The sequence below is a fragment of the Cryptomeria japonica genome, chromosome 11 (assembly GCF_030272615.1).
Source record: "Cryptomeria japonica chromosome 11, Sugi_1.0, whole genome shotgun sequence".
NCBI classification, from domain to species: Eukaryota; Viridiplantae; Streptophyta; class Pinopsida; order Cupressales; family Cupressaceae; genus Cryptomeria; species Cryptomeria japonica.
In genome coordinates this window covers 216,029,441-216,045,815 of record NC_081415.1, presented here as the reverse complement: position 1 = coordinate 216,045,815, position 16,375 = coordinate 216,029,441, and the positions used below count along the sequence as shown (strand labels likewise).

Genomic DNA, 16,375 nt, shown 5'->3' with positions numbered 1-16,375 from the left:
GTGTGGATACTAAGGAGGGTGGAATTTATTCCTTTGAAGCTAGAGGAGGCGCAATCCATCCAAGGGAGGACTATAACCTAGGCCTTGTCCATCAAAGTCTAGTTTTCTTTCATCATTCTCAAGTTTTTTTTGAGTACTCAAGAGGAGGTATGGCAAAATTATCTTAATATCCTTATTCAAGACTTGATTTTTGGGCATTTTTTAGGAAAGTCTAAGTGTTGATTAGTTAATTAGGAAATGATAATTCTAGATTTATCATGAAATTTCCTAATTAATATCTTAAATCCTCCTTTTGAGTCTTATTTTCTACCCTTTAATGCTTAAGGACTAATTTTGAAATATTGTGTAGGTATCAAGATGGAGACTCCAAAGGCCGGAGTATCTACTAGTCGCCCGGCTCTCATCAAAGAAGATCAGAAGAATGACGAATTGGAGACCAGGATCGTGTCCAAATGGAGTAATATCGGAGACACCAACTTAGGAAACTTCAATGTGAAGAAGTTTCGAGAGGTCCCCTACATTGGCAAGCCATCACCTGTTGCGAAGAAGATAATTGAAAGTGGCATCATCAAGGCGGCAAGTTTCCCTCCCGCAGTCAAGTGTCATGAGCTGATGATCGAGTGTGCCCGCCACTATGACTCACAATCAAGGACGATCGTATCCAAGGAAGGGAACATCTTAGCTTACCTTTCAGAGGAAGCTATAAGTGAAGCTCTTCATCTTCCAGAACATAAAGATATGATTTACAAAAGCTTAGAAGGAGCCAAGTCAATCTATGAAGATGATCCCGATACGTGTCTGAACCTCATCAATAAGAATTGGTTGCTCAAAAGTCGGCCTCGCCTGAACAAGATTCCCAATACACCGCATAGGATCGACTTCCAGGAGGAATACAGAGATTTGATAACTTTGCTCAATCGAGTTACAAGGACTCCTCAAGCTTTTTACTTCGAAAAGTGGATGTTCTTCTTCATTCAAATGATAGTCCAAGGGAAAGGAATGCTTCATTGGGCAAGAATTATTAGCAATTGTCTGGATGTGCAATTGAGAAGACTAAGACCCACCAAATCATTCCACATGAGCTCATATGTTATGTATGCCTTAATCAAGAGTTTCGAGTATGCAGGGCTACCTCACAGAGGAGTGATTGGAAGAGGACCCGGGGAAATGAGAGTTTGTGATTCTTATGTTCATCTGCATCATCCGCCTAGAAGTGACTACAAGTTAGTCAATGACACCTTCACAATGAACATTACTAGGATATTGCAAGGTGGGATTCACAATCGACTATCTCTGGATGCACGAGAGCTTGTGAAGAAGTATGGTGCATGGTTCATCCAGTTTCAAAAGTTTACGTATATCAGAGTTCAAGGGTGTCCTTCACCTCCCTACATGTTGCCGAGGTATCCGACAAATAGGATAGTGCTACTTGAGGTGACTAGACAGTTGGTAGCTTATGCAAAGGCATCCAGACACAAACATGGAAATGGAATTCCCATGCCCATCACACTAGGGAATTCACTTGAAGTATGTCCTAACACTCAAGCCTCGGAAGATGCAAAGAAGGAATTATCTTTATATTCATTCACATCCTTTGCCTCGCGGGAGAATTTTGATCCTCACGGTTATATGGAGGAGACAATCGGCAAAAAGTACAAACATGAGTTTCAGGTGGAGGACTTTTGGATGAATCTCCCAAGTGATTTAGAGGTTAAAAGAAAGATGCATTCCAGGCTACCCTTAGATTTCATCAGGAAATGCAAGGTTTATAGAGTAGCTGATCAAGCCCAGGATAATGGTAGATACCTCCAGTCATCTTATGAGAAGGAAGACAAAGCAGTGAAGATAGATTGGAATGAGCCCGAGGTTTTAGACTTGAGATTTTTGATGGCTCCTGTCTTATCGTGTACTTGCAGATGGGTGGATGTACAGCATCAGAAATTGAGGGAGCAGAATGTATCAATGACTTTTACTTTGGAGGCAAGACCACAAGAAGGAGAAGCAAGCGTGAGTGAGAACACTTCTCATCCTAGAGGTGCAAAGAGGAAAGAAAGACCTAAGAAAAGGGAACCTTCCAAGAAGAAGCAAGAAGCCAATCTTGGTCACCCATCAAGCACATCTTCTCGCCATGAAAAGAAGGCAAGCCAAGGGGAAGGTCAAGGGAAGATGGTACCTGAAGTTGATGAATCTATGGAATCCATGGTACAAGATGACAAGCCAGAAAAGGAACAGACGCCTCAACATTCATCAAGTCGATCTCCTCAAGTTGATGTTAATAAGCTACATGAACAGAAGAATGATGATGAAGCAACATCTCCTTTCCGAGAGGATGGACCACTGCTTAAAGAAATACAAGTAAGAGAAACAAGATCCGCCATTCCGGACTGGTTAAAAGAGAGACTGACAAGGGTAGTTGTGGTTGAAGAGGAAGAAGATGTATTTGATCTAGAAAGCCTTATAGGAAATTCTCAAGAGACAATGGAAAAGAAGAAGGCCACAAAGATGTCCAAGGTAATAAGGGATGAGACAGGATCCAGGAAATTGCAAATAGCTACACCAGTAGTGGATAAGTATGAGGGTGAGATTCTTGCAGATGAGTATGACTTAGAAACATTTGAGCTTGGTCCACTTACCACCGAACAAGCGATGGAAGAGGCAACCGATTCATTTGAAGCACTTAAAGACAAACTTAAAGAAGAAATGGAAAAGAATAAGAAGCCTGAGAGAGAAGTCGGTGCTTGGAGAGGCTATTTTAGTCATCTCAATCAGCCTTTGAGACGTCAGGATCCAACAGTATCTCCTTTACAAGCACTTCCTCTTGAATCGGTTGGCGAGGCAGAAAGGGTCAAGAGCTTGGTTCAGCTTATGAGCTCTTGGATTGATAAATCCCACATGGTAGCCGTTGAATTTGCAACAAGAATGATGAAGACAGTTCATCGAGCTATCCAGGTTCTTGAAGTTATCCATAGTCTAATGATAACTGTAGCTGCTTTCACTCACACTAGAGATGTTATTATCCCTATCCTACAAGTGATAAGGCAAACACCAAGACGGATCCTGGCACAAGAAAAGATAATGGATGGAGGAACTCATAACCTCCTACAGTGGTCAGCTCTGCTCCAGATGAAAGAGGTCCTTTTTGAAGACATCAACACCAAATGCAGTCAAGCTGAAGGTGTCATCCATCCAATTCAAGATAAGGTGTTTGAAGTCTTGTGTACAATTCTTGGCAGGCGGATCAAGATTGAGACAGATGTGGACATCCAAGAGTTGGAGGAGAGAGTCAAGGTCATCTTTTGCAAAGAGGAGAACGTCATCACAGATGAGCAATGAGATCTGATGTTCACTACCATGTTCCTGATTGAGAAGATCAATGAACTTGAACCTGGATGGGAGACAGCTCTTCTCACTGCTTTTGATCAAGTCCTTCACTTGGAAGAACGAATGAAGAATCTTCCTGAGATTCCCATTGCTGAGATTGAGGGAATTGTGTCCAGATTCGTTGGATATGCTAAAAAAGAGCATAGGAAAGGGAACAAAATTCTAGATGAAAAGTTGTTATAGGATGATGTGGCAGCTTAATTCCTATTGGTCTATGTTTCCTCGATATTTGTGCCAATTAAATATTTGGCTATGCATTTAATAATGTTCATCTAAATGGGGACCTTTTTTGTAACAAACCCTAATTAGGGTTTAGGTGTCAAAATCTCAGCCATTGATCTTCTTTCGATCTGGGCCATTCATTGTATTTGAGGATGTTGTAGGTCACGGGGACAACTGAGAGAGGGGGGGGGTGGGGGGGGGGGGTGAATCAGTTGTCTAATAAATTCAAACCAAAATCTTATTAACCAACATAATGCTTAGTACCGATAAGACAGTTAAGTATGCCGGTAAACAGTGTTAACAGAAAATTGTTATACCGGTAAGAGTTAATGCATGAAACATAAACATAAAGTCATCCACAACACATGACACAAATATTTGTACGTGGAAACCCTGTAAGGGGAAAAACCACGGTGGGAAACCTTACCCACAATCAGATGATACTACTGCAAATAGTAAGTGTACAAAGAGGGGTCTGCACATGCAGAAAGGCCAACAGCCTAGGGCTCACTGCTCAATCACAGATGGGAGTCACACTGACTACAGTTGGATGGTTAAATCCAATGAGAATGTACTGCACAAAATAGCATCTTCATATGCTGGATTCAGTACCGGTGTAATGCTGATATGCTTCTACAAAAACCTAACTTCACCTTCAAATGATGTTTTCGTGTATATCTCTGCTTGATCTCGCATATACCCTTCCTTAAATCTTTTTCTCTTTCCACACCTGATCTTACAAATAAGATCTTACATTTATATTATACCCTAAGACCAATTTTAATAGGTCGGCTCTACAGGATATTACAATAAAACATTTTACAAATAATATAATATCCGATGCAATAATCGATTGAACATGTCGGCTTAATGCATTTACAACAATAATAAATCATCTCCATAGTGTGCCATGCTGATCTGGAAAAGATAAACCTGCCAGTGTAACCCTAGATAACCTGGACCTATTTGCCGGTAAAAGCAAATATGCAAATAAGAATATGCCAATGATTATTACTTCAAAGAAAAGTGTCCACATGATGTCTTCGACATTACCAGGTGTCTTCTATGTCAATGTAGGTACCGGTGAACATTATATCCTGCCGGTTAACCATATACCGGTGACTGTTGAACAGTTTACTGATTGCCGGTGAATGTTGTTGGATCTCCAAAGTAGGTGTATTTAGTAGGTGTTGACATCAATGACAAAACCATACCAAAATACCAACAGATGCTATATATACCCTCACTCATTTTCATTTTGATAATAGTTAGAAGTTAGAGAAGAGAGAGAGAGCTTAGAGAGAAGAAAGTTATCGTGTAGCAAGATTGAGTAGTGAAGAAAGAATTTTGAACAATTGTTGTCTATTTGGCTTTGAGATCAAAAAAATATTGAAGTTATGGTGTTTTATTGCAATACTTGTGGCTATCTTCATGATTGTTTATCTTCTTGAATCATTCTCAGTCGAAGTACTATTTAAGTTTAAGTTTGAAGGACTAAGTGTTGTGCTTGATCTTTGGTGAGATTCACGTTCCAAACCACTAGCTTCTTACTGATTGTAAGGACGCCTTGTGTGGTCAACTGGAAATATTGAGATTGCTTAAGAATTCAATCATTTTGGGAAGTACTGATATGTATCTCTATGATAGTATCTATATCCTTGATGATTTGAAAATTACTGAATCACCTTAGAAGATCGCATCGATTCTAGTAGTGTTGTAATTTCTTGGCGATACTGAAATTGGTAGAATCTTACCAAGTCCAACCTTCATTGAGTCATTCTTAGGATTAGATTAGCATTCATCCCTTGAAACCCTTATCTTTTGCTATTTTTTGAGAATCTGTTAGTGTTAGGAAGATCCTGTTCCTGCAGTCAAAAAGAAAGTAATATGGACAAGCTTTCTTAGAAAGTACGTAAGACCCCTTGAAGAAACAGCATATACAACGACCACTGGTGCTTATCCACACGTAGAGATCCTGCAACGAAGAACCTTGAAGCCATCCTGATTGATCCTTTTCCGCGATATCTTCAGCATTCAGAGGCTTTATTCAAGAGAGGATAAGGTACCTTTAGGTATTTTATTCTGTGTTTGGTCGTGTACAAAATACACATCAACACAACCTATCAAAATCCTTTTAACAAGGGCCTACAAACCTTGTGGAGGGGCCTGCACCAAACGATCCTACCCTAAACAATAGAACAAGACCTGACAAGATCACACAAGCAAGAGCCTATTAGGTATTGTAGATTTGTATTTAACTTATAGAAATAGTCCACACATGAACCAATATTAATGTCATTAGTAGATATTGCCTAGTAATCAATTGTTAATCATCAAACAAAGCACTTACAATGATGTTTCGTAGAAATGGTCAAGTTTTTGTTGTACAGTGGCCGACCGACCAGTGAGAAGTCACCGAAAATTATGTTAGAACAATTAGTAATGACCAGATTAGATGATAAATCTTCAAAAACTACCCTCAGAACTAATCACTATAGAAAGATAAAGAACATTGCAGTGATTGTAGGGAACACTATAGCAGCTAATAAATGATAAATATTCCCCTCCAAACTAAAAAATATACTAAAACTTAACAATAATCTGTAAAAACTACATACCAAACACCAAAGAAAAATAAAAATATAAAGCATATCAGCTCACAGGTAATCCCAAGATGAAATTTCTCCTTCAGAATAGAGGGTTTTTCTCCTCGAAACCATTTGCCAATAGGGTTATTGTCCTAGAGAAAAGAAATGAACAGAAAGGTTCTATTTTGGAAACAAGAGTTTGATAGATAAAATGGCAGTGGAGAACAAATGAGCTCCCACTCCTTTTTTATAAACTCCCAAGGAAATTAAAATAAAAAAATTAAGACCAACTTAATTATTACTTATTTAAATATTTTCTTGACCCAATCCATTAACCTACATGAAATTTGAAAATAAACTAAGCGACCATGACAAACACCCTAGGGCTGAAAAGGGGACATGAAATGTTTTAAAGTAGAAAAATGAAACAAATAATAGGATAGATCCCGTATATTATACAGAAAGAAAACTGGATTTATGGTTCAAAATGTAGATACATGGATATTTCTTCAGTGATATTGACATTTAAGGCATCTTCTATGGTGGCAAAACAAAATTGTCCTTTAAGAAGCAAATGGAACAAATGAAAAGATAACTCTGATACTTCATGCATAAGTAACAGATCTGATGGATTACATCTCAATCTGTCAACGTTAATATTTACCTTGACTCGGTAAAAAATCTTTTAATAATTGTAGTATAGCACAGGTATATCGATCTAACCCTATATGACTTGTAGTTTTCCTGCACTCCTGTCCTTTCATTATGCATATAAACCTTTATTCTTCTGTCAAATGACAATGGCTGTGATCACTATTAATGTCGCTGATAACGGACATTTAAAACATCAATGTGCCTTTCTAGTTCAACAATGGTAAAGGCAAATGGTATTGTCTCATTCAAGGAACTCTAATAAAGCAACAGCATAATAAATCTAGTCCTATATGAATTGGAATTTTCCTGCACTCGTTTCCTTTCATGTGCATACTGATAATTTGCATATTTTATAAGAAAATAGCAGACTGCTTAAACATTAGAATAATCATAATGAAACAAATAATATGGATCACTACCAATACTATCCCCAAGAATACTGGATTTACAGTTCAAAATGTAGATGCACGGATATTTATTAAATGATACTGACATTTAATGTATCCTCTGTGGTGAAAAAAGTAAAATGTCTTCTAAGAAGCGAATGAAACAATTTAAAAGAAGACAAATCTGATTTTCAGCATGCGAAGCTAGCAAATGAGATGGTCTACACTGTACACCTCAATATTTAAATACTAATATTTCCCTTGATAAGTTTTCAATAACTTTTCGCATAAATGATATGAAAAGGAGAATACTAAGCAATATTATACATTACTATTAGATAGTGCCTTACTCTGATAAGGCACATTTTAATGTTCTATATTAAACATCAGACATGATTTAATGCACTAACTTTTATTTGCCTGTTAACAATAAAGCAATTATTAATGGCATTAAAAACATTATTTTTTCTCCAAGAAGATTAATATTGAACTACAGGTACAGACTGTCCAGAAACAGTAGAGACATACATTACCAAACACCTTGAAAACTCCGCTCATTTAATCTAAGCATCCAAAATTTTCATTCTCCTTTATTTATTACATATCTCTTGCTGTGCGAAGTATGCTCTACCACATTTTATGACTTAGATCACCCACACACAGAAAGCTTCTGTTACTGCAAGAATTGAATAGTTAAATTGGGGGAAAAAGAAATACCATTTTAGAGGATCAAAAAAAGAGAGCTTAGTAAGACTACAGTATTTAGGAATTGGAAACCATTAAATAAAATTTACAACCTAGAATGCATAAATAACATCAAAGATGCTGCAAGACTCCATTTCATCCTTCAGAAACACATCCTAATATATCACTATTTTATTTCTGACTTCTACAAGCTATAACTTTCATTTTTACATATCTCTAATCTTGTTTATGATTGTCTATGAACATCCTTAGAAAAAGTAGATTAGTCAAGAATACATTATAAACTAAAATATGTGAATGAATGCAAAATAAATGCATTTTAGTGCTATTAAATCTGAAAATAGGACATAACATAGCTGGAAAACTCACCAAGTACTCACGGGTTTTTCCCCAAAACAAATACTCATAAACTCCCAGATCAGAAGTTTTAAATTTTCCCTGTGTTGTTCGCTAAACTTGTTCGCTAGCTTTCATTAACATTATCCCAAACATTGCCAACCCTACTTAGCATCAGGTAACTATTTATTAGTTATATTCTTTAAGCGGTCCAATTGGAGTTTATGGTGAAGTGTCCCTTGATGCTAACTGCTGCTCTTAATCAACTGATGCCTGCTTGAACTCTTACTTGTTAAGATATGCACCCCTTGGATATTTGTTGTCCACAATCTACCACTCCTCTTTGGTGTTTTCTTTGCTGGGCTAAATGATTCTAAGGCTGCAATCTGAGCCTGTACTTAATTATTTTAAAGCTGCGACCAGGGTCTATGTGTCATGTCCCCTCCTTGATCGTTATACATAACCTAAACGAAGCAATTATTATTATTAATTAATATAATATCTATTAATGAATGATTACTTAAAATTTATTTATTAATTAAATATTATTATTTAATTAATATTTATTACTGATAATATTCTTGAAATATTTAAATAAAAAATAAATCATTATATTATAAACATAATTTACATATTCTTGATTGTAAATACAATGGTTCAAATTCTGAAATATAGATATAGCTCCTTATATTATATTTATTCATAATTATAATCTAAATCTTTAATTATTTTCATCATTCCATAAATTCATATGTTATTAAAAAAATGTTATTTACAAATTTCAATTGGTAGTGATCATATATTTATTATAATATAATTCATAGGCTTATTTATAATCAAATGTTATTCTATCTGTGTGGCCTTATTGTTAGTAAGTATTTGGGCTGCAACCCACGTGACTCTTGGTCTTGGTGGGGTGTGAAGAAAAGGCACGCAGCCTTTGGGCAAATCGGTGCCACCCTCCAAAGAGAGAATGTGCCTCTTCCGTAGGGATAAAGGGGCCCGATCTTCCCTAAGGAGAGCACGACGGAGAGAAGGGAGATAAAATAAAGAAAAAAAGCCACGGCAGATAAAAAGAAGGTTACGGTCAGATAAAGGGAAGAGAAGGAATCACCGAAGTCGATAAGAGGGATCAAGGGGAGAAAAAAAGATACGTATATTATCTACAGCCATCGAACATATTAGATCAGAACTGCTATTAAGTTACAGGCAGTAACAATTAAGTTACAGACAGTAACATCCTCGTCCTTAGTGGCATGCATGGGGATGTCTTTAATAAGAGTGTTTACTATATGAAGATTGGTAATGCTTATATATAATTTAATAGTAATATTAAACTAGACTGCAATAAGTATGACAGTCATATTTAATATATAGTGGCAGACCAGATCTGATGTGCGTCAGATTTGTCTGCCTTTACAGACACCAATATACTAAGTACTAACAACTTACGTCGTATTAGTGAATTATACAAAAGGGTAATTAACAATTGGTAGTTCATAAATACGTAACTAAAAATATATAAATGATTTATAATATAAGATAATATATTTATTTGTTTTTATGTTCAAATCAGAATAAAGATTATATATATATAATGTCATAATCAGACAAAAACCAAATATTAGATTGTAAATCAGAAAGAACTCATAAGATAATAAACAGTAAGAAGAATTTGTTTGGGTATAATCCTTGCTTCTGCTGTCAGTATTCGCAAGGTTGAGAATTGAGATGTTCCAAAAAGGGTGGTCTAAATCCAACTAATAGGATGAGCCCAAGACAGGGCAGGGATCAGCGACCCATAAACCTTGAGGGCATGGTCCCAAGATAGGTAAAGGCTTGGATCTGTAAACTTATCATGGATATATGAGGGATGAACAATTTACTATTAATAAATTAATTGATTGAACTATGGAATATCACTGATTGGATTCATGCTAAGGTGGAAATGTCTCCTAATATATTTAGTTTGAGTCATAAGTATATTGAAATAGAATGATTATGGTTAGAACATGTCTCAGCCTAGTAGGGGACATTACACTATGATGGGAGCATGACAAGAGCTCTGTTATGATCCATTACAGGTGGGTGCCATTCAGAAGATCTTTGCTTGGGCTAATTTCCACAATGAGAACCATATGTAGCTACTGCAAATGTATTTCATGAGTTGAAAATGTCCCTATTTGGTAAAAGTTTCACACTGAGTGGGTTGACCAATGACGAGGATCCTAGAAACAGAGAAGGAGCTTAAGTATTGTCAAATTGAGGAGCACGGCCCATTAGAGAGGCATGGGGACTCAGCATGCAAAAATCTGTTACAGGTTTCGACTGACTAAAATGATCCTGAGTAGCAGTGTCAAGTTTGATAGCCTGCCAGAAAAATGAACCACCTAGTGGGGATTTGAGGATAAGTACTAGTTGTTGGTTAGAGCAGCAAAATCTTTCTTTTGTCTCGAGACCATTGGCCCACACTTAAGATGATGTGTCCAAGTGGATCTAGATGTTTGGACACAACAAAAGGCAGCTCAAGATGAAGATAAAACACACGTGTAGAAATTTGATTGATATGAGGGAGGCAAGTATGACAGAAAATACGTTTGGTTCATGGCTCTAAAGTTGGTGAGAGATGTGAACAAAAGAAGGAATAACATGAGAATCTCAACACTTTTTAAAAAAAGCAAGGTCTGGAATCTTCTTTGAAAGCTTGATATTCTTGGGAAGTTTTAATTTGTAAAATATTTTCCTTCCATGAAGGGTATTGATAGAGACATAATACTCTAAGGTCAATGCCAATGATCAAGAATGCTTATGGATATATTGTATGAGAGTTTTTTCACCTTCAGAAGCAAACTTGATCACTAACATGGACTGTTGAAATATTATGTCTCTTACTGTGACACTACTATAAAAATATTAAAAAGCAGTTTATCCCATGCATGCTTGAGCGCAAATACACTTCTGGAAGATTTTTGAAAGTAAAGATTCAAGTGTCCAACAGTGAATCTTTTATTACTTCATAACATTCTCAATTTAATGTGGTTAGAGGAAATAAATGACTGCAATTTTCTAATTATTTGTTTATTCAACTTGGTCATCTAGTGAACCAGTAAAATTTTCCAAACCTGGCATTAATAGGTCTTTGTAATTATTTGACAAATCCAAACCTGGTATTAATAGGTCTTGTGTTTATTATGAACCAGTAAAATTTTCCAAACCTGGTATTAATAGGTCTTGTGTTTATTATGAACCAGTAAAATTTTCCAAATCTGGCATTAATAATATTGTTCATCTAAATAGTTTTGTATTCTTGTTCTGTATAAGATTTCTTTTACTTTTAATGGGTAAAGGCTGAGTTGTTTTAAAATGTTTGATCTAAGAAAAGCTATGGTTTTAAGAGGCAATTGAAAGGCAGTGCAATAGATAGGAGAACCTTTCAAACATAATCCTAAGGTAACTGTATCAATAAGTTTGCCTGCAAAATTAGCTTTTAATGATAGTGTATGTGCATGTCATTCCCCATCACTTATAGGTGGGTGTCCCTCATTCACCGTCTAGATACAAAGAGAGAAATGTGGGCAGAACTCAGTCAGTTGCTTTTAATGCATAAGTGATTTTCTTAAACAATCAAAATTTTCTAAGGCAAGTCATGCGGTCCCCATATGAAACCTGAATGGCTTATAAACACACAAACTTTTCCCTGGAAAGAGGCTAAAAGAATTGCAAACAATTCCAGCAAAGCTTCCAAACAGGGAAATGTCAACAGAAAAGTTTTTGAGCATTCCAAATGCTGGGGAAAGAAATCACTGCCTGTAATTATTTCTATACTTTTGATCCTTTTGCCAGATTTCTATGAGCACAACTTCAAGATTCTTTAATTTTCACTGACTATGGCAGACTTGCAGGGATTTAATTTTTTCCTCATAGACCATATGATTGGAGAATCAACCCTATAGTAATTGGGTGGCAAATGTAGCTAGAAAGGGCAAAAGAATTCTCATGTATCTTCAGTCAAGTATACAGTTAACAGTAGTTACATTTATTTATTGTATTGAGTATAAGAGGAAATGTTGCAGAGATCTGCAGTTGATGTGCACAAACTAGAAAGATAAAAAAGTTGGCATACTCTATGAGTCCACAATGAGGGCCTATTTGGTGAACAGACAAGAATATTGCAGAAAATATACCACAAACTTTCAAATCTTTCGGATTAAACATATAAACGCAATAGAACCAAAGATTTCATTGAGTTCTATTGCAAAATTCTAACATATAAGGCAATTTTGTGGAAAATGTACAAATAAAGAGCACATTTCTTGAGCTTATTTCCTAAACGACCGGAAGTGCATTTACTTATGAACTGCAAAATAATTATATGCAATGATGAAAAACAAATTCATGGTTGTGTTCTTTGACACAAAAAAGGCAGAATTTTTTCATAAAATTCTATAATGATGATAATATTTAAAAACTTTGAGTTTGACAATGTTTATCTGACTTTGCCAAAGTGAATTTCTTTCTAAATTCCTTGACCTTAAAAAAGAAAGATTCCAAACATTTTCCTACAATACAACACAACTTAAAAATAGCTAGAATATGGGAGAAAGTGGTGAAAGCTTCAAAGTGTTGGTCAATTTACTTAATAATATTCATCTAAAACATTTTTGTCAGCTTAAGATTTTAGAAATACCATTGCAAGAGGCAAATGATAATATCCTTCTATTGTTTCACGTCATTTAGCAAAAACTTTAAAATTTGCCAAAATATGTAACTAATTTTGATAAAAATCATTGAAATAATATAAAAGTGTTTCACAATTAAAGAATATTATCCTATTGTTTCATATAATTTTGCAGGCACAGAGAAAACTGCAAAACAAAAGTAACTAGTATTAAGATAAGTTATTAAAACTACATAAAAGAGTGTTCAGATTTCACAACTACATAATATAAAAGTGTTTCACAATTAAAGAATATTATCTTATTGTTTCATATAATTTTGCAGGCACAGAGAAAACTGCAAAACAAAAGTAACTCGTATTAAGATAAGTTATTAAAACTACATAAAAGAGTGTTCAGATTTCTATGATTTAGCTATCACTCTGAAACTGGGTTTGGACCAGAGTGTGCCAACAGGCTGCAGCAACACTCAAAAACGGTGATGTCCCTGTGGAGGTTTCCTATGGCATTGGGACAGATAGAGGGAGCAGTGGATACAGTGTGAGCAACTCATAGAAGTAGCAGAATTTCAATTGTAATGTAAAATCAAACTCGGCTCCTTTGACAAATTAAAAAATAATAAGAACATTCACCAAGCATTACCAAACAGCTCCCCAATAAATCTTGCATCACCGGAAGAGGTTATTTCAATAGCAAAACCAAAAAATTATACCGGGGAAAAGTGTACAACTATAGCTCATTCGAGCAGCTTAGAGACTAACAGTAGCAAATTTAACTCCAGCAAAGCATTAGTTCAAAAAAGAGAGACTGTACCCGATATGGAATAGTCAACAAAGAACTAAAAGAAGTACAGATATTGCATCATAATCCAATAACACTACCAGTATAAAGCATAATAGCCAGAAGGAACAAAGCTAACAGATCAAAATCATTTGAGGAACACACTTAGGTTTGATTTCCATTTTCTTAGCTTCTTATTTCTTATCAATGTTGATCAACTCCTTAACTTGAGCTTCAAGAGTTTAGTTCAGAATTCAACACAATCCTTCATCCGCCACGCAGGGTACGTAAGCAATTAAACAAAAAACAAGCAAACACTAAAAATATCACACCAAAAAGAAAAGGAAAAATGAACAATCGTTGACAACTTAGACAAGTGACTTTCATATCTGTGAATTATAATTTCAAGAAAGATCAAAAATAGGGCAATTGGCAAAAAATCAACAATAACTAATACAAGTTGCTGCACAGAAGCCCATTAAATCTTCAAACAAAAAAAGATAATAATAAAGAGAATCATCATTAAGTAAACAAAAATCTCGGACAACATTGCATACCTTGTACATACGATTATGGGGATTCCGGCTGATCAAACATGCCCAAAAATTTAGCAGTAGTAAGTCGCCAAAGCGGTGGTCGGTGGTGGAAAAATGTACAGTGCTGTTTTGTAAAAAAATGAGCCAAATTTTAAAAGATCTCCACATTTGGCGGAAAAAAATGAATGTGGCCTTTTTATACAACTCAATGTGGTACTGAGTGGAATTGTGCACGCCAACTAAGGGCGGTCGCTCCCGCTTTCGCAGAGACTTTTCCGAAAGATACAATTTATGTTGCTGTTGATGAATAGGCATCCGATGTTCCGCCTGCCTCCAAAAGGTAATGTTATCAATGAATGGGAGAAGGCTTTTTTTATTTGGGTTAAATGTTTTGCCCCAGCTTTTGTGCGTTCAACGGGCTGGACCACATTTCCTTTCTCTCCGTGAGTAAGTACCGAGACAGCTTTGAAAGAAAATAAAATTTGACTCCATCAAACAAGAAACATTCAAACTAGGGTTTGATTACAAGAATATCATCTCTATTAACCTTTTCTTTCAAAAGAGAGTATCTTTATTTTCATTATTTTTATTTTTTCCCTGGTATAGATTGTTTTGGTCTTTTAAATGTTATTTAATATTAAATTTATATTTTACTTTTGTTGTAAGCTTTCTTGTTTGATGATATGAAAGAATCTTAAATATTGTAATGATAAATTTTTATTTGTATTTTATATTGTAGAAGATTTGAACTCAACATCATTTAGATGTCCACAACACAAACTGTATCATTATATATGTTTTATTTATTTCTTTTATTTTTTAATTATTTTGATAAAGTTGTGTCTAATGTTATGATTAGCTATCAATAGTGTGGTATGTTTCAATATAGAAATTGGCAAATAATTTGATCCTAACTTAAGTCCATCTTTACATTTATTTATGAATTATATTTAACTTATTCAAGTTATTGTTATATTTGAGAATAAAAACTAATTCATTTCATTCTATATGCAAAACTTATGAGCTCTTATTCTTAATATGTGTTATGGGTAGTGGAGCATTATAAAGCATTAGCATTGTATCATTAACTTACACTATCATCCTAAGCATCAATGCATGTTAGTGCATGTTTGCTTGTTGTCTTTGATCTCTCTCATTGGATAGTTAAATTGATGACAAGGGTTTGGCCAAGTGAGAACAAATCGAACCTAACAAGCTATGTATTTCGAGTCCAAACACTTTTTAAAATTAGTTGCAAGGATATTGCTTATAAACAAACTTCTTGTCTTTGATCTTTCTTATTGAATAGTTAAATTGATGACAAGGGTTTGACCAAGTGAGGACAAATTGAACCTAACAAGATATGTGCTTTGAGTCCAAACAATTTTAAAAAAAATTACAAGGATATTGCTTATAATCACTTGTGAGATTACACCTACAATTTAGATGTCACTTTTGAAATATTTCAATTGGGATCTCCAACATTAAAACCTTGTGTTTGCCATTTAAGTACAATCTTATTGACAAAAAAATCAAATGAATTAATTCTCAATATTAAAGGAAGATTCAACCTATGGTTTGATTATAAGAATCTCACTCTTTTAATCTTTTCTTTCATAAGAGGGTATCTTTATTTTATTATGTTGAAGGCATATTATACTCGCAAATAGATGAAAAAATATTTGTCAATAAAAACCAGAAGCATTTAATTTGACGTGTTTGTGATACTTAAATGCATGAAAAATAAAAAATTATTAATATTTTTTTTAATTTTGTATTTTTTTATCCTCACTTCCACCTCTCAACTCCCATTCACTATCTATTTAACTATCGATATTAGATAATCTAAAATATGAATATTGATATAAAATAAAAATATAATGATATGATAATACAATAATAATAGTAATGTAATCTTCATAGATTTTTTTCTTTGGTCAATAGTTTAATAGAAATATAATAATATAATTTTTTTTTAGGTGGAATAATGAACAAATGTGATATCTTTAACATACTTTTCCTATATTCCTCTAAAGATAGTTATGCTAGTTTTAATTTTTTACTTTTAACAAATGTTTTGGTTTTGTGAATGTTATTTTAAAAAAACTATT

The 16,375-nt window shown here is 34.7% G+C and overlaps 1 protein-coding gene across 10 annotated transcripts in view; it reads right to left on the bottom strand.

The window, feature by feature from the left end:
- The window catches only part of LOC131068777 (SCA7 domain-containing protein SELMODRAFT_431321), a 169,161-nt gene extending 154,399 nt beyond the window's left edge, over positions 1–14,762 (bottom strand). For 3 of the 10 annotated variants that reach the window (XM_058004039.2, XM_058004040.2, XM_058004046.2), the window contains exons 1-2: positions 14,286–14,749; positions 7,765–7,907 (exon numbers count right to left, since the gene is read on the bottom strand). In XM_058004039.2, the coding sequence (XP_057860022.2) occupies positions 7,765–7,802 (38 nt within the window). In that variant the 5' untranslated portion in view covers positions 7,803–7,907; positions 14,286–14,749. Of the gene's footprint in view, positions 1–7,759; positions 7,908–14,285 lie in introns of all 10 variants that reach the window. The other 7 variants (XM_058004044.2, XM_058004045.2, XM_058004049.2 and 4 more) reach the window with 5 other exon arrangements.
- Between the last annotated feature and the right edge of the window lie 1,613 nt (positions 14,763–16,375).